At 37.6% G+C, this 23,659-nt stretch overlaps 1 protein-coding gene across 1 annotated transcript in view; it reads right to left on the reverse strand.

Annotated features, from left to right (window-relative positions):
• Positions 1-23,230, reverse strand: part of grin3a (glutamate receptor, ionotropic, N-methyl-D-aspartate 3A) — a 52,736-nt gene extending 29,506 nt beyond the window's left edge. Inside the window, exons 1-2 of the mRNA XM_028026210.1 lie at positions 20,736-23,230; positions 12,551-13,272 (exon numbers count right to left, since the gene is read on the reverse strand). Coding sequence (XP_027882011.1) covers positions 12,551-13,272; positions 20,736-21,488 — 1,475 coding nt within the window. The 5' untranslated portion in view covers positions 21,489-23,230. The remainder of the gene's footprint in view (positions 1-12,550; positions 13,273-20,735) is intronic.
• Positions 23,231-23,659: the final 429 nt, after the last annotated feature.

The raw sequence follows: 23,659 nt of genomic DNA on the forward strand, positions 1-23,659 counted from the left end.
TGGGACTTGTCGACTATTCCAAACATATTCTACATCAACTCAAGTCTCTTCACCTTGCAGTGAATTTTTTTTCACCTATTTAGTTAGAAATGCAAGAACGTTTTGTTAACTGCCTGATCTAGCAAGGCTTATCCAGCAGCACCTTACCAGCCAAATCTCCCTTCTCGTCTCGCTCTGCACCATGCCCCCAACTTCTTCCTCCAACTTGCCATCAGACTGGCCCTGGCACTGTGGTTTCCTGTTTCAGGCAGCCTGGCCATTCTCTGCCAACACAGCACCCTGCTGCTTACTTTACCTTCCCTGAGCTGCTACCTTGCTTTCCTGCCCATCAGGATTAAGCTTCCAATCAACAGCAAACCTGGTCAAATCTTCAAACTGCAAGCTTTTGAATTCACACAACTAAACCATGCCTACCGTATCTTCTGTGCAGGTATATATATATATATATATATACACACTGCTTTTGTTTTGTTGACAGAGCAACAGATAATAATGGCATATGTTTGTAATCTAGGTTTTGGTATTTTGGAAGAGCTTGAGGTGTTTGCGTCCTGAAAAACATTTCAATAGAGAACTATTACGGGATAGTTAGACACATTAAAGTTGGCTGTAAGCTATTGGTGATAGATAGACACAGCTTCTTGAATGATCAGAGAGATCAACAGACTAAAAGTGAAAACCAGTTTTAGCACAACCGTAGTAGAACGTTAATACATAAGATTTTGGATTACAGAAAATTTGGCTGTTTTGCCTGGAGAATCCTTGAATGGATAAGGTTGGTGACCGATATTAGATAAATAAAGTCCAAAATAACCTTGAAAATTAGACAGAGAAATATTCCAGTTGAGCTCGAAGGAGGTCAGTATTAGATACTGTGATAATAAATGCAATAATTTTCTACTGTAGCTTCATAACTTTTATGACGAGACATAATTTCATGTATGAGCTCTGCATGTAATAACACTCACTCAGTGTTGAATTGAATAAACGTGCTCAGTTCAACGCAAAATAGCATGAAAATGTTATCAGCAAAAAATAAAACATCTATATATATATATATATATATATATATATATATATATATATATACAGCATATATATATATATAGAGATATATATATATATAGAGATATCGATATCTATATATAGATATATATATATAGAGAGAGAGAGATAGAGACAGACCGACATATTTATCAGTGTGTAAAATATAATACCTGAAATGGAAAACTGTACACAACTGACAAGGAAATGAACTACTTAATATTTATAAATGTGTTTTTAAGCACATAAACAGTAATATTCACAAGCCAGAAATTTTTGAGATGTATCTCTTTTTGATGCCATTTGTATATCTCGACTAATTCATCTTCCTAATCATTGACTGTGACGCTGCCATTTTATACGTTTTTTTTGTATTTTCTTTTCTGAAAGTAGCATAATTACTTGATTGTGCAACAAAATGACACTCGGTGCCTGCAAAATACAGATTACCACCCTTTTAATATTCCCAAACAATAGAGTTTAGTGATGACTAGGATTTTTCTGTTTTGTTTTGGTGACACCTTTTAAATTTGCTCTATCACAGAATGTTCTGCATGTGCTCAGGTATTCATTGATACAGCGACAGGGCTGAGCAGCTGATATTCTCTATACAGTATGTGTACCGTCTCACCCCTAGTTAACTTTTTTCTAATGAGCTCCTCCAATTCTGACAGCAGCAGTGATCTAATAGCAAATGATACTAGAATTATATCAGAAGCTTGTTAAAGATTACATTGTATTTTATGGATTAATACAATAGTGGGAAAATTATTTAAACAGAAACTGATCAAATGCATCCTTCAGTTACGAAACATCAATAAAAACAGCATGCTAGTTTCTGAGCAGACTTGCACAGATTACTGAAAGAAAAAAATGCTGCAGTAACTCTGAATTCCTGTAAATCATTTCATTGCAGTGAAATTTGTGTTGAGAATTGTCAGCTGTCCCTTCTGATTTATTATCTTCACATAATGTTAAGTGATGTGGCTTGAAAAAATTTCCCCACAGGACCAAGTGAGTGAATGACAAAAGGCGCAGCTCTCAGAGTGCTCAGTGAAAGCACTGCAGTGATACAGGGGAGGGTGATGGTGGTGAGAAAAGGGGATGGGTGGGTGTTCTCTAAGATGAAGAGTTTATCTGCATAATAATAGTGCCTTGATCTTTCTCTAAAGCTTGAGGAAGCAAATGAAATGATGAATGGGAATTAAAGAAACACAGGAAGTTGGCTACAGTAACCATTCAGCATGTCAAATAAAATCCTTATAGTTTATCAGTTCCGCCATCACGAGTCATTTCTCCAACGTTGTTTGCAGTTGTTTCATTTTGGTACGCATTAATTATTCATGCTAAACAAACATGTCAAGCATTAAAGATATTTATGAGAAAAACTAGAAATATTCCCATTGCACAAATTAAAGTCGTAATGTGGAACAAGCAGAGATGTTTCTTGTGATGTTGGTATTGGATTTTCTGAGGGATGTGTAAACATTTGGTTCATCACATAGCTGTACTATAGAACCAGAAAAGGTTTGACTGGATATAATCATAACCTTAATACAGTTTGTCTTTTGACATATTTTTTTTCATTTTATCTCTTATTATGTCTTGCAAAGCGAACATTTGCTCCACTCAGATTTTAGACTTAGTTTTATTTTGGGAGACCTGTGTGTTTATGGGAAATATGAAGTTTCTTTTCTAAAACAAACATGATTGCAAGTCAAAACACGAGCAGAGGTCAACAAACAACAATGGTAATTATTTAAATTGGTTAGATGCACTGAAACCCCTAAGTGTGACAAACAAGCACAAAAGTTGGGGAGGTTCTGTAGCTTCTCTGGTCCTGTGATGCTGAAAAAGCCTTCTTACATCTTCTACAGATACCTTAAGTCCAGACTGTTCAGTTCAGAGAACTGCCACACAAACTACTTAAAAGTAGTTTAAGCAAAGTGTGGCAAAGTAGTTTGCCACTACTTTAGAAAGTAACTCAATTCTGTTACCAAACTTAGTTACTATAAAATAAGACTCAACCCAATATGAGGACTGTCAAACTGTAAAGTACTCTTGTTCATATGTGGTGAAAAAAACCCCCCAGATAAATTACGCTTCATTTTCTGTAATGAGAAACATCAATGAAGCTCGGTTATATTATGCATCATTTATCATTCATTCTTGTGTCAGCACGTTCTATTGGTTTATCTATAGACATGCCTTAGGTTATCGACCATAAGAAAGGGTTGGGTAGCAACTGAATACAGCTACACATTTACAGCCCCTCTCAGTAAAAAGTTGTACAGTGCAAAAAGCTGTAACAGAAGCATGTTAATATTTTTATCTAAAGCTAATGTGGAGAATGCATGCATGTATTATTCTGCAACACTTCAACTAAACTGCCAATATCCAGCTTTTACGAAGCGACAAGTAGCATAACTGTCAAGTAGTTGTACTGCACGCCTTATGCAGCCTAAAAAATATGAGCTAGAGTAAGACGTACTAAATATGGCAATAAGACAGGATTTTTAACACACAGAAAAACAATGGGTTTTTTTACCCAAAATTTGACAGGTAGCGACTATTTATATTCCACAGCTGAGTTTTCAACCTTCTCTGACAAGTAAGTCACAATCATTCTGCAATTAAATATCTCTCCACATCCAGACTTACCTTGCAACTGTCACGGTGATGAGCCTAATGCCAAACTGTCTCATTCTTGCAAGTTTTCTTTTTTTATAAGTACATGCCATACCTGAACGGTGCCTGTTAACAGTCATCTTTGGCTGTTTTTATATTCATTAAAAAAATTATTTTATAGTACGTCTTTTATTTCATTAGTATTATTTTGATAACTCTTCATTTGGACATTAAAAATTTTTTTGTAATTCTTTTTGTCAAAATAAATAAATCCTAATTTTGTCGACCATGATTTGAAAAAGTGCAAAGGGGAAAAGACCAATGTCAAGAGAAGTGGAGTTTTGATGACTACACTGAGCCCTCTGTGAAAACTGAGGATGAAGAATCTGCATCTTCACATCCCAGACGAACTTCTTCTCTTTCTAGGGGATGAGGACGGCGAACTGCAGGAGGGTGATGGACTCCCAGCATGTGAAAGGTCTGACCTCGTGGAGGGGGTGTCAAGAAAATCCGAGCTCATCCCACTTCCCCATGCTGGAGATTTTAGTTTAACAGTAATAATAAATAAAGTTATCTTTAAAATTAATCACTCAAGTGACATCAGGGCCCAACAGTAGACTTAAGTGTCAATAAAGTTAGTTTAACAGTAATAATAAATAAAGTTATCTTTAAAATGAATCACTCAAGTGACATCAAGGCCCAACAGTAGACTTAAGTGTCAATAAAATAAATCTAGTTGTGTGTTGTTTTTGTCTCATGCAAACTTTGCTTTAATTCTACTTTTTTCTATCTAATCATAAGAAATCATAGTCAGTCAGAGAGAGTCATTAAACAGGAAAAGCAGGTTTCCTGGAAAAAGAGGAAGTTTCCAGCCTGCAGATTTATAAAAATAGCTGAGACTATTTTAAAGCATGAAAGTTTTAAAGAATTAAATCTAAACATTTTGAGTAATTTGATAAGATTCAAAGTAAAATACTTATATTAATATTGATTTACTTGTAATAATACTTACACTTATATTTGTGAGAACACTTATAAGAAAAACAAGCAAATGTAACTTTGGTATCAAATAATTAGAATAATAGATTATTCTTGGTTTCTTTTCAGAAAACATCTGTAATAACTCACATTAAGATTATAATAAGAATAATTAATAAGTTATGGTTATAAAATTATAAATGAATGCTAAATCAGAGAAGCTAAAGAAAATAAATGTGATATAAATGTGATTTTGACATTGAACTTGAAATGGTGTAAAAGGTTGTAAAACTGCAATTAAACATCACTGATATGTTGGAGGTAGATGGTAGGTGAAAGGTGACAGGAAGGGAAACAGGGGAACTAACAGGAGAGCAGAGATGATCAGCACCTTATATGGAAACAGGAGGTTGAGCAGCCCTGAGACATTGGCACAGACATCATGACATGATGTCTCTTAAGACAGTGACGGATATGAGATCATCTGTCTAAGCAGACAGATGAACCCTATATAAGGTGGGTGCAAAAGAGGAACCGTTCGTTGGATCCTCCGGGCAGCTTCGAGCCAAGATCGAGATGGACAAAGAACTCTGCAGCTGAAGAAGAGCCGGGGCCACGGAGCCGGAGACTGTCCTGCACATGGAGACCAACCCGTCTGGCCCACAATCTGTGGCTTCGAATCGCACTTCTCTCATCAGCTGGGTTCAGACCCCAAAGACAAAGATGAAGACAAAGACAAGGAAGAAGAACTGGTGCCTTTTTTCCTGCCAGCACCAAGTCCTGTGTGACCTCAGCATCCATGCGGAGAGGAGGCTCATCAGACCTGCGGAGATCCTGGCCTTCGCCGATCAACATCTTCCTCCTGCTGCCACACCTTCTTCATCATCAAGCCAGGTCTGGGGTTCGAGGCGCCAAACTCCGTCCGTCTCTCTCAAAGGTTCCCTTTTTTAGTTCTCAGTATCAGCAGTAGGGAAAGATAGACTAGATGATTGATTTTACTTATTTGATTATTTCTGCTACTGAATTAAGCTGTACTGACCCTTGCAAAAATGCCTTACTAATAAAATATTTAGCATAAAGAAAATCTAAAGATGTTGTGGACATTCAGTTAATGAGTCACCTTAAAGTTCTTTGATGGTTGTAAAATAGCTGTGATGTTTGATTCTGGAGAGGAAGAGGTGGAAAATGTTTTTAGGTTGCTGGTAGCCCATATTTAAAACCTCATCCTTGGGACTCGCCCGAGTCACTAAAACCTACCTGGTTCAATAACAAATGCAAGTTGCAAAATAGAGAACGAGCGACCGTTAACAGGTGTGCTCTGTGAAACTAGTTGGCTGTAGGCTGCTCAGTCTGGCTAATTCACAGGGGGAAGAAGGGTGGGACACCTGGATGTAGGCCGTCAGATAACCAGGCGAATCGTTTCTCGAAACCAGCTTAAACAGAGTTTACTTCAGTTCTGGACAGGGTAAATCCCAGCAGATTTAGGAAACTCAACGTACCCGTTAGACGGAGAGCTGGTAGCACATCTCCCCTCTCAGAAGAGGAAGTACGAGAGTGAGAGAGTAGAGACAGAAAGGAGGGGGGGGGTGTTGCGCAACAACACCAAGCAGATGAATACTTTTCATAGGCACTAAAACATTTTTATGATCTAGTGCTAATGAAGATATTCCTAACGTGTTGCCAAAAAATAAAATACAAAAATAGTTAACTGAGCAGAGTGTCCTGAACACAACACTGTAATTATACCTTCCTTCAGGTGGAGCTGGGGGTTTTGTCAAGGTGGGTTCAGTTGTCACAGTTCCAATTTCTAATCATGTCTGAAATAAATAGCAGGTATCTGCTAGAAAGCTACAGATGAAGAAAGATTTTATTTTTTAGTCCAAGAGTACATCCAGTTCAACAAAAGAATAACTTCACCGGAAAAAATCAAAGTGTTGCAATGGCAAATCCAGAGTAGAGAACTGTGTCTGGAAAAAAGGGTGGTGTTGAGAAGGGATGTGGATGAGAGACACCAGCTTAGATTGGGAGAACTTTTGGAAGGTCAAGCAAACTAATATTACAAAATAAGAAGACATGGAGATAGACTCGCAATGAAGAACAATGAATGCTGCGAATGACTTCAACAAGGTTTTAATTTAACAGTGTGCCACTTTGTTGCTTTTTCTCTCATGACTGATTTCTGTTTCAGTTGGAGTGTACAGCATATATCTCACAAAAGAGGGTGAAAATAATTTTGGAAGTTTTTGATTGAAACAACTGAATGAGGTTCTTCGTATTATCAGACCTATACTCATCAAAACGTTTAGGTTTTACTGTCTTTGGTCTCCAGATGTCCTCTTGTTTTCAGTGCAAAATGTCTGCCCAGTGTTTAGTAAAAGGGCATTCAAATGACTGAATAACTGGAAATGGTTGCATGGTCACCCAAAAAAATATTAAGGACTTCTTAATGACTTGGAAACAGAGAATTCATGCTATAAATGTTTCCCCAATTGAATTAGATAACAATGTTGTCTTTCATTGCTGTGACTTGTCCTGACTCAATTTGTTCTGCTTTCTACTTTCCCAGAAAACCACTAAGAGATTTAATCTCAATCAATGCTTTCTTGGTTAAAAAAGACAAAGACACAATGCTTTCAGAAGCCTGATATTTGAGCTTAAAATATCCATTTTGATTGGTCTAATGTGATGTTCTGGTTTGTAAGACACTATCCATATAATATACTGTGAAATTCTTATAGTGCAGTACATTCATCCTTTAGCTATATGACTGAGGCATGATGCATGTTAAAAAGGTTTATCTATGTAGTTTCCATGGTACTGAATTTGCTGTAGCTTGCTGGATTCCAAAGTATGTATCAGTACCATTTTTTGCAGGTTTTGCATTAGTTCTTTGTTTTTAAAATCAAAGTCATAACTATTTGCTGCAATTTAATTATATTCAAACTCTTTCTTGTTCACTCACATGTTTTAAAGCTACATTAGAATTCAATTGGAACCCAAATCCCCTATGATATCACGCTTTTTTTCTGATGAAAAACACCTGCCCACATTTGTCATCAGCTTTTTCCCCTTTTGACCACTTGATGGCTTGGCCAGCAACCCTGCTGCAACCATAAGTCCATAATAATCATGCAATAGATTCCCCCGAGGGTTTGAACGTCTAGGCTGGTGACAGACAGAGCCTCACTGCTGCTCATCTGTCACTTGGTTTTTGCTTTCAACGCTGTGCTGATGACAACTCATCCCTCCAGGTTAGGTCGTTCACAAAGCACCTGATGCAGTGAGCTCATCCAACAAAATCCCCAGCATCTGAACAGTCTCAAACTACTAATGCCTGCAGGTTTAAATACACAACAGCAAATGATGTGATGTGCATATGCCAAGGATGTTCAAGATGGTGTTATTTGCAAAAACTATTTAAGAGTTGTCTGCGCTCATAATTAAGAGAGAAAAATTTAAATACAAAATGATGACTAAAAGCCAAGCAACTGCTGTGCAATAATGAGATGAAAGTTGTAAATTTATTAAGCAACATTCAGTTTAATAGTGTAACAAATTCTATGTAAGGTAAACCCTTGAACAAGACCATATGAAACCTTGAAATCTGGAAACATTGACGTTATTTAAAAAAAGATTAAACACAATCTAAACTAAATATTGTAATTGGACTAAATGTTTTCATTTTCATGTCATCTTGACAACTCAAAATAGTTTGTACATAAGCCATTTTCACCCAGTTGCACTTAAAAACACACACATTTATAGATGTGTAGGCAGATTGACATGACACAAGAGATCTGGAAAAAAACAAAAAAAAAACTTTTAACTTTATGATTGCAAGACAACTACTCTACCCTCTGATCCACAGCCACCTCAAAGCCACCTGAAAATTTTTTTATATTGCAGAATAACAAAAGACATTATGAATGTATGCATAAAGACTTTCAGAAGTGCTGGATTTTGCCTAACTGGGAGCCTGGAAAGCTGCTGTGCCTGGAAAACCTTAAATAGGAGACGGACAAGCAGTATTCTTATCAGATTAAATGAAAGAGCACGTATCAGCTGTTCATATTTGCAATCTTGCTCTTGACATTATCCAAAGCTGATATGAGTCCAGGGATAGACATCCAGGTAAATTTAGCTGTTTGTCCTTTGGCTAACCTTAAATGACCCCTTCACAGACATGAGACTAGCTGAAAGTCATTTTATCCATATCAATAAATACCACAGGTATAAATATAACGCATAAATATAATTTGGGTGGATTTGTTATAATTATGCAAAAGTTAAGAATTATGATAAAAGATTGCAATATTACTTAAGCTATAAGTATATTTTAGTATCTTAATAGATGTATTTATTACCTTTTAATTAGACAAGACAAAAGTACTGCAAGTGTAAAACTAAATGCAACATTATGATCCCAAAACCGGGTCTTAATAATAGAAATCTAAGGCACATATAAGCAGCTGCTATAAAGAAAAAAGTTAGCAGTTCCATTTTTTTGTCCTCAGCTTAAAGAGTAATTAAGAAAAACCTGTTATCAGTCAGAGTGGAGGTCAAGTTAAGGTTTAGAAGATTAAGAAAACATTCTGAGGAAAACAATTCCCTCCCCCACCGATTTTTTGCTAATGAGCTATAAAGAACTGGGCCTATGGATGTCCAAAACAGGCCACTGGTATGAACATGAAACAATGAAGGCCATAAAAAGCTGTGGATAAATAAGGAATGACAAGAAGAAGTGACAAAATAGCAAAAAAAACTTTGTGGTATGAATAAACATATTAGAAGGAAGGATTACTGGATTGGTAGTAAGTCTACTGACTGATGGGGAAAAAGATAAACAAAATACTCCAACACAGCAATTACTTAAAACTCAAACAGTCTTAGATATTGTGACAGAAACCTTTTCTAGTTTATTGAACATTAGTCTCAGTATATTGCAAAACAATTCATGAAGATTTGAGGTTAATAAAATGTAATGAAGTTGTGAGGAAATGATCAAAAGGACATTGGAAATAAAACTAGATAAGTTTAGTAGTAAAGTGTTCTATCTTACAGCACCAGTGTTTTAGCACAAGGCTCAGTTTTTCCTATAGAGGAACGATCCAACGGCAGAATTTGTTTTGACCGAGTCTGAGTCAGTCTTTTTCAGAGAAAAATGTACATCTACAACAAACTTTGTCAGTCTTATAATTGACAAAATAATATTTAAGCATGTTTGGAGAATTTTATGCTCCAAAGTATCTAGAGTGGTGATCAAGCTCTGAATCAACAAGTTAATCGCCGATAGTGTAGTGTAGTAATGGTTTCTAATCCACAATTTTGTTCCTCTAAAGTGTTGAGTGATTAAGGTGTGAATGAGTTGCTTGTTGATGTCTCTTTACAAGACAGCCAGTTTAATAACACTATTTGTGTTTATGGTCCCATTAAAGAGTGCAAATGTAACAGAACATAAAGGATTCCAAGATGAAAGAAGAGGTTATGATATAAATAACAAATATACAATTATATTAAGCTTTAATATAACTCTGCACTTCGCCTTGGTCTTAATATCCAATTGCCCTGAAGCGCGCCAAGTCAAAATTACTTCCAAAATACAGTCTGACTTTTGCCACAAACTCTGCTTATTCATTAGATTCACTCTTCCTCGGGCCATTAGAAGCTACTGACCCATCTAAATGTTTGGGAAAAATAATTCCTAAATGGATGCTGCGCATTATGTCAGTACTTTGCCAAGAGAAGAAATGCTGACAATGAATGGAGGAAAAGAAAAAAAGAGACAAGTGAAAAGCTAATACTAACTGCAGTGAAAAGAGGAAAAACATGTTTTGCTATTGCTGTTCGCAAACATGCAAAAAGTGTTATTTGTAGTCAAGCAGCTGGTAAAAGTAAACCAGGTTGTCATTCATAATAAATCCGTTCTCACATTCTAATCATAAGATGGTGCACAGATCTGTTGCATAAGGGGTTATTCTAGACCCAGAATCCCTCATATGAATCTAAACCTCATCAGGTAAATCCTCTGCCTTTGCAGGGTCATTGGCAGGTTTCCAAAAGGATAAAACATTTCTGCTGAGCACCAGGGATATGTAAAATCAAAGCCTAAATAATGATTAAACAAAGCAAAGAGTCTTCCAAACAATCTCCCCTGGCTCATTGAGTAATAGTGATCTAAATAATTGTGTCCACTGCTTGTCAGAAGTAAACATAAACACATTATGAGCATAAGACTCAACTTAATCTTGAGTTTTGATGTAAAAATGGAAAAATGACAAAGCAAGGAACTGTAAGCAATGTTAAAAAGATCTAGCTCCTCAATTTTTAATATACTCTGTGTTTTCTTTCAGCCACACAGGTTTTACATTACACAAACAAATACAAATGAAGCCGTGCTCAAACACATTCTCTTTGTAGCCATCAGCAGGTTTGTGTCTTAATTCTGCTTAAATATGATGTCTCATCATGGCAGAATCTGTTACTTTCCAGGCACACTAAGCACTTTTCAACTTCTAATCTTGACTCCAAATGTTTTTCTGCAGTTGAGGTCAGTGCTTTCCTCAAGCTAAATGTCAGCCCGTTTCACTCATTCTACAACCTGTTTTGACATGTGTTTCAGATCCCCTGTAGGAACAAAACAGTCCTGTGACTCTCTCAATGCCTGTGGTGGTAGTGTGTTACAAACATTGGGTGAAATAACAATAAAAAAAGGACTAAATTCAACTTAACTTCAAACAGACAACAAGGTGGTTGAAACTTTGGAAAAACAAGTAGTCAATGGCTGTGTTCACATAGGAGGCAAATGCAACCCAAATCAACTTTTCCCCATATTGGAAATCATATCTGCATGGCCCAATTCTGATATTTTCACCCCCCCCCCCCAAAAAAAAATCCTTGCTAAACTGAGTACATGCAGTTGACACTATCTCAAAAGACAGATCTAGTTTTTTTTTTTACAATGTCTGACATGACATCTTAAACTGCATGACTTAGGTTAAACATTTTGGTTATGCACATCACAATAGTTAGCAGTAATGTTGGTCCATTTCTCCTTACAGAACTGGTGAAACCGAGCCATGTTTGTAGGCCACCTTGCTCGCATACGCATCTTCATCTTAAATAAATTAAGTTTGATTGAGATCAGGGCTTTGTGATCCAAAACATTGACTCTTTCAATCTTAAGCCACTTTTTAACCAGTTTGGCACTACGCTTTAGGTCACTGTCCATTTGGAAGACCCATTTGCACCCAAGCTTTAGCTTCCTTGCCTCAGAAATACTAAAGATTTGAGAAGTCAGGTCCCTCCAGGAAAGTAACCAAATTAAATTAATTCCAACAGATCTGTCAAGAAGAGTGTTTGAATGTGCTGCCAGAAACATACTACGACCTTGAATACGGCTAAGAAAAAGAATGAAGTTAAGGTATAACTTGCTTAGGATTGCTTGACTAAGTTTGGAGTACAAAAAAACCCATGAAAAATTCAAGCATGTTGTACCTTAGAATGATTCAATACTCGGCCTCAATACTAAAAGGCTGAGCATTGATGTGACATTCATGGCCTGAATGAGAGTTGCTTTACATTCATTTATGTAGCTAATTTCATGCGATATATTATTTAGAGACAGGGCCAACCAAAGAGTGTAGAAATTATATATATGATTACATGCACAAATATACAATTGAAGTAGTTGAAAAGAGGAAAAGCAGTATAAATTATTCTTAGTAACAGAGGAAATTAGCTTGACAAATCTTTGCCTTCTGATGTTATTGTTTCTTCCATGCAGAACGACTTTGTCATGCTGTTGCAACAATAATGTTATGAAGCTGCAGGGAAATTAGCAGATCAGTAACAGAAAAAAAAGCACACAAATTTGTGGTTGTTGCATGCTGTAATTTCCTACCTTGCCAAGAATTCCCCTGAGCTGCCATTACTCTGTTGTGCATCCATACAGTTTGTAGTTCCAGGTATAAGCGCCATGGCTGGATTCTCCTGGGCTGCACTGCCCACGGCTCGTGCTACAAACTCCAGCGAGTCCTGAACATAATGATCCAAAGAAGGGGATCCCATCATGCCATGTGCAAGTAGCCCCAGCGGTAACCCATCTGTTCTAAGCTCAGCCACATTTTGGCTGTCCCCCAAAACCCAGTGAAACTCCGGGAGGGTCATTCGAGTCGCCAGCGTCCATAATCGGCGAACTTCCCGAATGTCGCACCCAAACGTCACCACTCCCCGTGTGGAGGAATGTTCTCTCAAGGCCTCCAGCTGCCTCATGAGACCCTGCTGCTGGTCTGATTTCGAAGTAGAATTTGATGAATAAGACAATACAGTTGGTGATGAATATGATGGGTGCAGCACCTCTACTCCCAGAGGGGTGGTGGTTGCCTCTGCCGAGGATGATGGTGAAGACGGAAGGGGCGGCAATGTTGTTTTTGTCAAGTTGACCAGCGTGCCCAAGTGGAAGCGGCTGTTGTTCTTGATGAGGACGAGGAAGTCGTTTATTTTCCACTCCTGACAGAGGACAATGCTGAAGTCCCACCATCCGTTCATCATTAGCAGATAGTAGAGGAGCTGGGATGGCGGGGCCGCTACCGTCCGCATTGCCATTTGAAAATGAAGACGATTCTGTGAGAGGAAGTAAAACTTCCATTAGAAGATGAAGCAAGAAAGACACAATAGTTCAAAGCCTCTTTATATGTTGCATATATAAAGAGGAGGTAATAAGCACTAATGTGTGTGTTTTATTTAGTAAATATATTGTGGTAATGACATGAGAATTACACCATATACTTATGCAAATTATACCTTAACTTCTGTGTGAAAGAAGGGGAATGACAGGGATTTGGCATTGAATACATAAAAAATAAATTGCAAAAAGTCTTAGAAAGCCAAGAAACCAGTTAAACCTATCTGTATTTAAACAGCAATCCTGCATTCTATCAGCATCGATTACTTACTTAATTTGATGATAAGGTATTGCACAAGAAGCATGTCATATTAAGCAAAAGCAAAATGTTCTCCCAGGACATTTTGGAACCTTCTTGTTTATTTATGTGAATGACACTGATCACTGCCGTATCTCTGTACTTCTGGATGTTCTAGTTAGTGCCTGTTGGCCAAAATCTGGAGGTGGGAACATAATTTCACCCTAAGTCAAGCGCAACCAGTTGCTCCTTGAAAGATTTCAGACAAATGAGTCAAAAAACAACAAAAAGGTTTTCAAAAACTATAGAAAATTCCCAGAGAGCTCTACGAAACATGAAATTTGCAGGACAATTTGTCTTCATTTAAACAATGACTAATGCACTCAACTGTAATGTCCGGTCACTACTTGCACATCAATTCCAAATTAACATTGAAGTTTGGAGGTAGGAGCATCATAGTGAGAGCCCTCTTTGAGCTAATGCCACTGGCTTGGCAACCAAAGAAAAAAGATGAAGACATGAAGATACATTCTTCATAAAAATATAAAGATGAAACAAGGATGATTTTTTCAGCACAGCAGTGATCCCACACCTAAAGCCATGGAAACTCTGAAGTGGATGCAAATAAAAAAACTAAAACTTTTTGAATGTTCCAATCAATCTCCCAAAATTAATCAAATCAAACATTTACACAGGAGGCCCTTGACATTCAAGATTTTAAGACAGTTTGTATAAAAGAAAGGGCCAAAATCACACCTTCACAAAGCATGAAAAGAGTTTCTCAGGAGATTTCTCAAAGCTGCCACTGCTAAAGGATTATATTCAAGGTTTTTTACCTGTGCAATTCCACTTGATTACACATAAGTCAAGGTAAGCACTTTTTTAATTTACTTCTTTGTATGTCTAAATCATTTGGTTTATTAAGAACACCTGATCTGAATTTTATGCCTACATGCCGACAATAATAAAGTTACATAAAAAAATTGTAATACATAAAGAACAAAAGAAAGAGATGAAAGATTAAACAATAAAAACATTTTTGATTTCATCGGAAACTGAATGAAATGTAAAAGAATAATGTGCACAAGAGGAGGAAGATCGTTCAAGAGAATCAAAGGAAGGTCAGAGAGAAAGGACAATGTAGCAGCTCTCTGGTGAAATGTAGCAAAGCATGAACAAAAGACTGAAATAAAGTTGTATACATTTAAGAGGAAATAAATGTATAAAGCTTTTATACATTTATATCTTAAATAAAGGAAATAAACACATTGAATTTTTATCTTTAATTCAAGGTGTTCCTAGTGTAAAAACACAGTCTGCTGGATATAATAGATTGCAATCTCAACGTTCCAAACCCAATGAATATCATTACTCACATCATAAGAGTTACAGCTATGTTCATGTGTAGACACTTTTTTCGCATAACTTTGAGGAAAAACAGCCAATATTTCTTTCATTTTTTCCCCCATAGTACAGGCAATTATGCAAATGCATGTGTATATATTTTGTGATGTCATCACCAAAAATATACTGCTCAAAAAAATAAAGGGAACAATTTAAGTGTTAAACACCTGTTTAAGTGTTCCCTTTATTTTTTTGAGCAGTGTATAATATAAACAGCACAGAATTGACAGTCTTTTTTTTTCTTAGTTCTTTTTTCCTAAAACTCCTGCAGTGGAAATCCAAACATCTAGACTAAAATGTGTTTTTATTGTCAGTGTACATTTGTTGCAAAAAAAAACAAAAAAAAAACAACAACACAGTTTTAAAAGAAGGATTTTACTTCCTCTAGTTTATTAAAGAAAATTCCCAGTTTTTCTCCATTTTATTTATTTTCACTGTTTTCAATTGTATAAAGCCTAGCTGATAAATCCCACTGTTGTTGAATCAATCTTAGGTCAACAGATGCTTCAAAGTTGTCTAAGTCTCAGAGCGTGGAGTTATGGTTGTTAGTTTCTGTGAGCAACTAGAAAGGTCTTCCAGTGTCTGACCCACATTTACAGTAAAAACAGCAAGGATAAGCATTGTTTTTATGTGTTGGTTTGCATCCTGTGTGTTTCAAGCAGAAACAGACAGGATGCATCTGTCTGTAGAACTGATAGATGCAGTCATGTCTACACAACGTGCAAAGTGCTTTACAGCAAAAATATTAATCTAAAATCAACAGTTGTTTGAAACTTTAGATGTAAAGATAGTAGAAAAATAGCTGATAAAAAAGATTAAAGATGATTCAATAAGATTATAGTCTCTGCAAAAACACTATAAGCATAAATAGGATCCATTGCCAATTAGAGGAAGATAAAATAGAGAGTTAGAATTTATATCAAGACAAAATATGAATAGCTCAAATTTGGAATTGGCAAAGTATTCAGATGAAATGTAATAGATTTGAATTAGCAATGAGGGCTTAGGAAACTCTGGCATGCTTAGCACATGCTGGTTATCCAGCCAATTAATCAGTTAGTTGTTTGTCAGTACATGCAGGGAGTTTAAAGGTGCTTTAGAAATTCTTTACAACTTTAACACAAGCTTGCACTAAAAGTCCATTAGGTTAAGCTATTGGTGAATTTAATTTATCCCATTAATCACTCTCCAACAGGCATGCAAAAAAGACATTACTAATCTTATTTTTGCATATTCATAGATGGGTTATGTATAAAAAAAAGTGCAATAAAAAGCAACCCTACATGTTTTATTTCAGATTTAGAAGTCCTACATCAGGAGAGAAAATTGTAATGCAGTCCACAGGGCATCAGACTCTCACCTCTCCTCGATGCCCATGAGGATTTATTCTCAACTGCAGCACTTCTGCAATGTAATCTCCATAAATCTTTAACCCTCTCTTTTCTTTATGTAAGTAAAAACTGAGTAATTTGTAGAAAGCTTAGTGGCCCTGTCTTTAAACAAATGCCAAGATACTGTGAAGCCTAAGTTTCTTGGCTGTTAAACACAACATCTGGAATTTTTCTTTTCCATTTAAATGTACTTTTTACTATGACTATGTGATCTAAAGGATAGCTACTTTAACTTCTTGTGCAAACTGCACAGCAAAACAGCAGATGCTGAAAGAATCACGAGAAACTGGACAAACCAAAGATGATGGAATTGGTTGGGTTATTGATCTTCTTGTGATTAGATGATGTCTTGTAGAGAAAGCTTTCTATTCAATAATAAATTCCAAATGAAACCTCAAATGCTTCAGATTATTCATCTGCAACAGCTGTACTGCTTATGGGCTGCACAGTGTTGCAGCTGTTAGCATCTTTTCCTTGCAGGAAGAAGTTTCTGGGTTTGAAATCCTGCCTCAAGTCTTTCTGCAGGGAGCTTACATGTTCTCCCCCAGAGTCCCCCAGAGTGGGTTTTCTCTGGGCACTCCTAATTCCTCTCATGGTCCAAAAAACATGACTGTGAGATTAATTGGTCTCTCTAAATTGCCATTAGGTGTCTGTGTGTGTGCCTGGCTGTTTGTCCAGTATAACTCTGTTGCCTTGTGATGGACTGATGATCGGTCCAGGCTAAGCAAGTATAAATAATGGATGGATTTAATGATAAGGCGAAAAGTTGTAATGCTACTGGAACTGATAGGATCTGGGTTTAGGCAAGTTTAGTTATGTTCCTGTTACCAGATCTCCCTCACTTAATGCATGTTTTCCTCTCTTTCACATTTTCATGAGTGAATTACACATTAAATCAGCAATTTGTCAGTAAATATTTGTTTTAAATAAATCCTACATCAGTATGATTTTTGTATCACTTCAGCTGCAGCTACAACCACTATCCCTATGAAATAAATGTACTAGAAGTAAATATGTGTTTCTTCTAAAATCCTCACTGTAAGACCACTGCAATAAAATAGTAAATTGTTCAAGGCTTTTTGCACAACTCAACTACTTGTGCCAATAAATGTGGAGGTGGCTGTAGGACTTAAAAAACCACCACTTATCTGTCTCTTTCATCCGCACTCAGGAGGAGCTCATTATTCACTTTAACAAGTACATGCGCTGCACTTTAAAGTGCTGTAAAACACAACTGGATTGTGTTAAAGAACCAATGTTGCTCTTAAATGACAGCAATTGTGCAGCAATTACTGTCTCCCGTTCATTAGAAAGGACAGAGACTCATCTCAAGTTACTCAAAGGGATCCAAATTAATTTTCTAGAGCATCAGAAATGCAATGGCATCTGTTAAAGTGAAAAGATTAGGTAGTTTTAGACCTATTACAAATCTGTGAAGTAAAATAGTTCTTTGGGAGAAAATGCTTCCTTAAACAGTTGGGAGTGAACAGTGTGTGCTGAAAGGTAGACTGATGGAACTGTGCAAAGGAAGCAGAAAAGGTGATTGTAAATCTGTAAGAAAATGTCTCAACCGGAGATTTAATATTTTCCTCTGTAATAAGTAAAACAGAATTCATAACTTTCTGGTAGCAAAGTAAAAGTTATTCAAGAAATTAGAGGGAGCTTTTAACAAAAGTATTTTTTAACTTTATAATAATAATTTTGTGTTTCTGGGTTTGAGCAGTGAAAACTAAGCTGTTTTGCATCATTACATGATTTGCATAAAGTAATCCAGTGTTTAAGGGTTAAGTGCGTCATTTCAGACTGTTAGGTGTCCACTCTGACTGCTATGATAACTCTTTATTATTTTTTTAAATGTTCTAGCTCTAATCAAATATCCTGCTACACATTTTGGAAGCATTTTATTGTAGGGCATAAACATAATTTTGTATATTATTATATAATGAGATACTGCTAGTTGCACAAACTTGACTATGTCAGACCAACTCAGGACAGTCTTCAATTGAAGTTCACATCTAGTGGTATATTACACAGTTTATTAAGCCATACTCTTCAATATATTATCAACACTGCACTGCCAACAAATACCACACACCGCCAACTCCAAACTCACTTTTCTCTGGGGCATGACATCCTTCGCTCAACACCTTCTCCAGTTTTTCCACAAGACAAACCAAGGATGGATTTTCCCACAATTTATGAATTACGCATACTTTACCTTTGTCTAAACTTGAACTTCCTTTTGCAGAATTTAGTGAGACAAAGACCAACCACATCAAAAAACAAATAATAAGATCCTCTTCACGCAAAATCCTTAATATTTTGGTGAAACTGTTGTCAGACTTCAGATGGAAGTTGTTGAAACAAGACGGAACCCAAGGGGAGCTGAGTCAATTCTATAAAACTTTCAGGTAAACTCCTCGCACTCTATAAAGCTGTATTATTATTTTTCCTAGCAACTTTTTCTGCCTACTCCAAATTCCATCCAAACACCTGTCTATCCATCTACCCCTCCATCAGGCAATTTTTTGTTTGTCAGCTTTATCTGTACATGTTATTTCACTTCAGGGATCCAGTTTGGACTTTTAACACCTGCCGAATCTACAGAGGGAAGGTACGTTGTGCACAGAGCAGGAAATTAGATGTTAGAGCAGGAACACACAGACACACACATGCATGTTAAGCTTGTAGGTGGCAAGTATTTCAGATCCCTCTAGTCAAACTAATTGGTTTGGGTGTGATGGATAGCATATCTGTTTACATTTTAAAAAGGGAAGAAATAAATAACAGAAACAGGTTGTGTGACAAAGTACACAAATTGTGCATAAAACACTCAATTAGCAAATAAACTATTGATGAATGGCCAGAAATCATTTTAAAGTATTTAGACTTCGAACTTATTTAGGGTACTTTTAATTCGGATGCAGGCTTCAAATAAAATTTCCAATTAGTGTTTCGCTGAAGAGCTGAATTTCTCTCTCATGAAGAAGACAGTATTTGTTTTGGCCCCTGCAGTCAAATAATTATCATTTCATAACAGTAACTAAATAATTACTTTAGCTGATTTTAAAGAGGAAAAGTCAACAGGGCAGTAAATGAAAATTAGTTATTGTAATTTCCAACTCTACTTTCAGGCATGTAGAATAGCTCATCTTCCCACACAGCTCTTCTTCCCAGTTGAATTATTTTAAAAATTAAGATCCGTTTGACATTAGATTAAATATAATTGTCAAACACACTGGATGCTCTAGAGGAGAAGTTATCAAACAAAACAAAAATTGAACTATTATTCCATGTGATAAAAAGTCAGTTTTGTGGAGATAAAGAGAAGCTTTAAAACTCCAGATCACTGCAGCAGTAGGTGGAAAAACAAAAAAAGGAACTCACTTCAAGTTTTTTCAGATTTATCTAAAATCAAGATAGGTGATTGAACTTTAAATATAACTTGGTGTTTCAACATGACAATGAGCCAAAATTAATATTTTATAAAGAATCTAAAGAAAGGTAATTCATTCTGTAGACGCACACAAGTTTGTGTTGCCCTGTTAGATAACCATCTAATTAAATATAGGCTACATATAAATAAATAAATTAAAAATAAATCAGTTAGAAGTTTCACGTTAAAAAAATCTGGAAAAGTTCGGCAGATTTTTTTTTCCAAGACACTGTAAGCATTTCACAACGGAAATGAACAGGAAAAATCATTACTGTTTTCAACACGTCAACAACTGCTGTGTTGCGAAAGTGTCATTATAATAAAAGGCCAGAGCAGCGTGGAATCACAATGCAGTCCCACATTGATTCTTGGGGTAGCTGATCTGACTGAGTTATGCAGATGTGCTCAGTCACCAAAACGCTGAAAAGCTCCTGAATGGATCTTCATCGCGGTTATTAAACCGGGCCGAGCTCTCTTTCATTTTAAGCGGTTGGTCAAACAACATGACACATCCCCACCTCTTTTCTGCAGCCTCGGAAGTTTTCCATTTCAGCACCACAGAGCACAATGATCGTCTCCGCATGCAACGATTAATTTGAGTGATTCGGTCAAAAATAACCATGGATATAATCAATGCCTCACTGCAGAAGAAAGACAGGAAATAAGGTCTAGCAGCAGATGGGATGCAAGTGCATCAAGGCCACCAGCGGTTGGAAGAAGTGTCTCCTCCTCCATTATTTATAGGTTTATTAAATGGTGAACTGAGGACAAATATTCCACAGAAACTGAAGTCAACTAAGCCTAATAATGAAACAAATACAGGCGTAAATGAAGGTAGCTGTGGTAACAATCCAGCCACTGTGCGTAGGTAAAGTGATCAACAGTTAACAGTTTAGGAGAAGCTGGGAAGAAACTTTTTTTTTCTCTCTTTACCTCACTGTGGCGCGGGAACTCCCTCTGCACGACGCTGACAACTGGCACCTGGAGCGCCAGAGACACGAATTCCAACTTAACGAGCTCGTCCCGGTTCCGTGGGAAGGCAAGCATAGCGGAGATCCCCTGCACGACCACCGTGTGACACACGCTCTCCAAGAAAGACAGCGGGTCTTCGTCCTCAGGAATGCCCGTGGAGGAGTATGAGAAGGCTGGCAACTCGCCCAGCGCCGATCCGACTGCCATAACAATCTCCAGGGATAAATTGTAAGGTAGCAACCCGGCCCGGTTCAGAGCCTCAGCCGCCAGCAGGACCGAGTCCCGCGGTGAGAACAAGCCATCCTCCTTCGAGGGATTCCCATCTCGCTGCCTCGTCTGGCTTTTACTCCTACTTGTGCCCCGCTGATTGTTTGTGGCGGCTCTAGTTCTGAGGTTTCCATATCCAAGCGCACCGGCACCTGTTTTAGCCGGCTTTCCTAACTCCAGCGGCTGATCTCTCTGTAAAGCTCCCTCAGCATCTTCAGAACTGCTGCCAGGAGCTGTGGATACCAAGCGGGGGTGGACGTGCAGAGCTCCCACCCGAACCGTGTGGCCGATCCGCTTCAGCACCTGGCATGGCTGCGGGTGCGAGTGAGCGCACGGCGGGAGGAAAAGGAGAGCGCACAGTAGGAGGCACAGAGACGGCGAGACCCCGGTGCCTGCTCGCGCTGACGGGCCATCCATCACCATCATAATCCCGGTCGACCTCGTCATCCCCGCTCCACAGCTGCGCCGGATCCCCCGTCCAACCGCGCAACAGCCCACCAGCGGGGCCGCACCGTCGGTGCCACTGCTGGCCCCCCGCCTTTGCTCCTATGTGTGCCACTGAGACCAGCTGCAGCCCTCTCTCCCGCTCCAGCTCCCGCGCCGGCTCCCGTTAAAGTTGTGCGTTTCTCCTCGGACACAGACAACAGGCTGTTGAGGCGCAATATCAGACAGGAGCCGCGCACAAGCAAAAGATGATCCTCAAAAGTGCTGCTTTTCATCTCAAAGGATTTTCACATTTCAGGACAGCTGATTACTGACAAAAATCGGCCGGCCAAACAATAACATTTCCATATATTCCAGCAGGAGGGTACTTATATTAAGAAGAGTGTGTCCAGAAAAGAAAAATATCGACCAGAGATTAATGCGCATCAAACACATTCCAAAACAGTGAAATCCTCGACTGCAAAAACATGTTGGTCATTGGTTTTTAATGAAAATTATCCCATTATAATCTCCGGTGTAGGGCCCAAGACGGTATGTTTCTTTATGTTAATCAGAATTAAAAAAAAATAAAAATACATACAAAAAAAAAATTACATAAAAAAAATCAGCCAAGTAAAACCTTTGAAGAGCGCACGCGCCGCTTGGCTCGAGCCAACCTCTGTACTGACACTTGCACTGGGAAAGACCTCCGAGAGTGCGGTGCTTTTACGCAAAGAGAATTAACCCCATACCTTCTAACTGGGCCGATAAACTGTAAATGCTTTAATGTTATATTGGAATGTAATTATATTAGGCTGAATGCAAAATAAGAAAAGCAAGTTGTTGTAAACAGTTTATTTAATGAATTAAACTCAATCTGTTAACAGGGCTTTTAAGTATAAAATGAAAATAAGTAAGCTAATGACATACTATTTAAAAGATTCTTCAGATTATACATATTTTATATGTTGTGAAAAACGTACATTAAAGATTGTGTTATGTTCCTCCTGCTATAGAGTTGAGGGGAAAGAAAGAGGGAAATTCATCTTACTTCTATTCAGTGTCATTTGCATGTGTTGTGTCCAGAGCACAGCACATGTCATCTTGGAGCCTTTTACATGGTGCAGAAAGGTCAAAACCCACTATTATAAAGAGCAGCTCCACAGTTTCCCATTAAGAAAGCACAAAAAGAGGAGTAGAAAGCAAGGGATAATGGTGAAGAAGACTGTGTGTCAGAAAGGCTTTGGAGTTGTAGGGCAAACTAATTTATCTTTTTGGTAAAAGACACTTTCAGGATTTCTATCATCATAATGGCTGATGCAAAGAAGAAAGAAAATGTAATTCATTTGAATAGGTGCTTGTTTTTGACATCTGTGTTGTAGTAGTCTCATCACTGAGATAGAAATTGTTAGATTTTTTTTTAGAATTAAAATATGTATGAAAAAAACATATACATCTTGTTTTCTTTATTTATTTTTTACACTTATTTTATCTTATTAGATGGAGCAGTGCTACAGATGATCATGTCAGCAATGCTTCTATTTTGTGTGCTTACAGGAATCCACAATTAGTTGAAAATGTTCGCCTAAATGTGTTGTAATTTTCCAATTAATTAAAAATAAAAGAAATGCAGTTTGTGACAAGTGAAAACTTAGAAATGTACAAAATATATGTATCTTTTGTCATATTTTTCACCCATAGAGGCCACCATTTTTCATCTGCACAATGCATGCTGGGGTGATAGCGCAATTGGGTCCATTTTGTGCTGGACTCTACAGAGTAAACACAAAAAATCTAACTCTAGCTGAATTGCTTAACACTGTTTGACTGGTGACAATGCCACACTGTGTCGCTGTTGGCTATCACAAGAAAGAAAAATAAATGACCATGGAAGTAGCTGAAGACAACTTCCTAAGGACCCACAGCTGTGCTCTCAACATTTCTCTCCAGAGGACTTTGAGTCATTTGTACCAGCAAAACTGATGAAGGCTCTAAAAGGTGGTCGTTACCTTCCTTCACAAGCTAAAACCAGATGCCAAGACACTGGAAGAAACATCAAAGAGGCGGCGCTGGAAGCTGAAGCTGAATGTGAAACCAATGATCTGACAACGGACCAAAGACACGACCCTTAGCAGCTTTTACTGGACAGGACACAGAGCTCCAGAACTACTTACCGGATCACACAGTCCAACCAG

The sequence above is a fragment of the Xiphophorus couchianus genome, chromosome 8, assembly GCF_001444195.1.
Source record: "Xiphophorus couchianus chromosome 8, X_couchianus-1.0, whole genome shotgun sequence".
Lineage (NCBI taxonomy): Eukaryota > Metazoa > Chordata > Actinopteri > Cyprinodontiformes > Poeciliidae > Xiphophorus > Xiphophorus couchianus.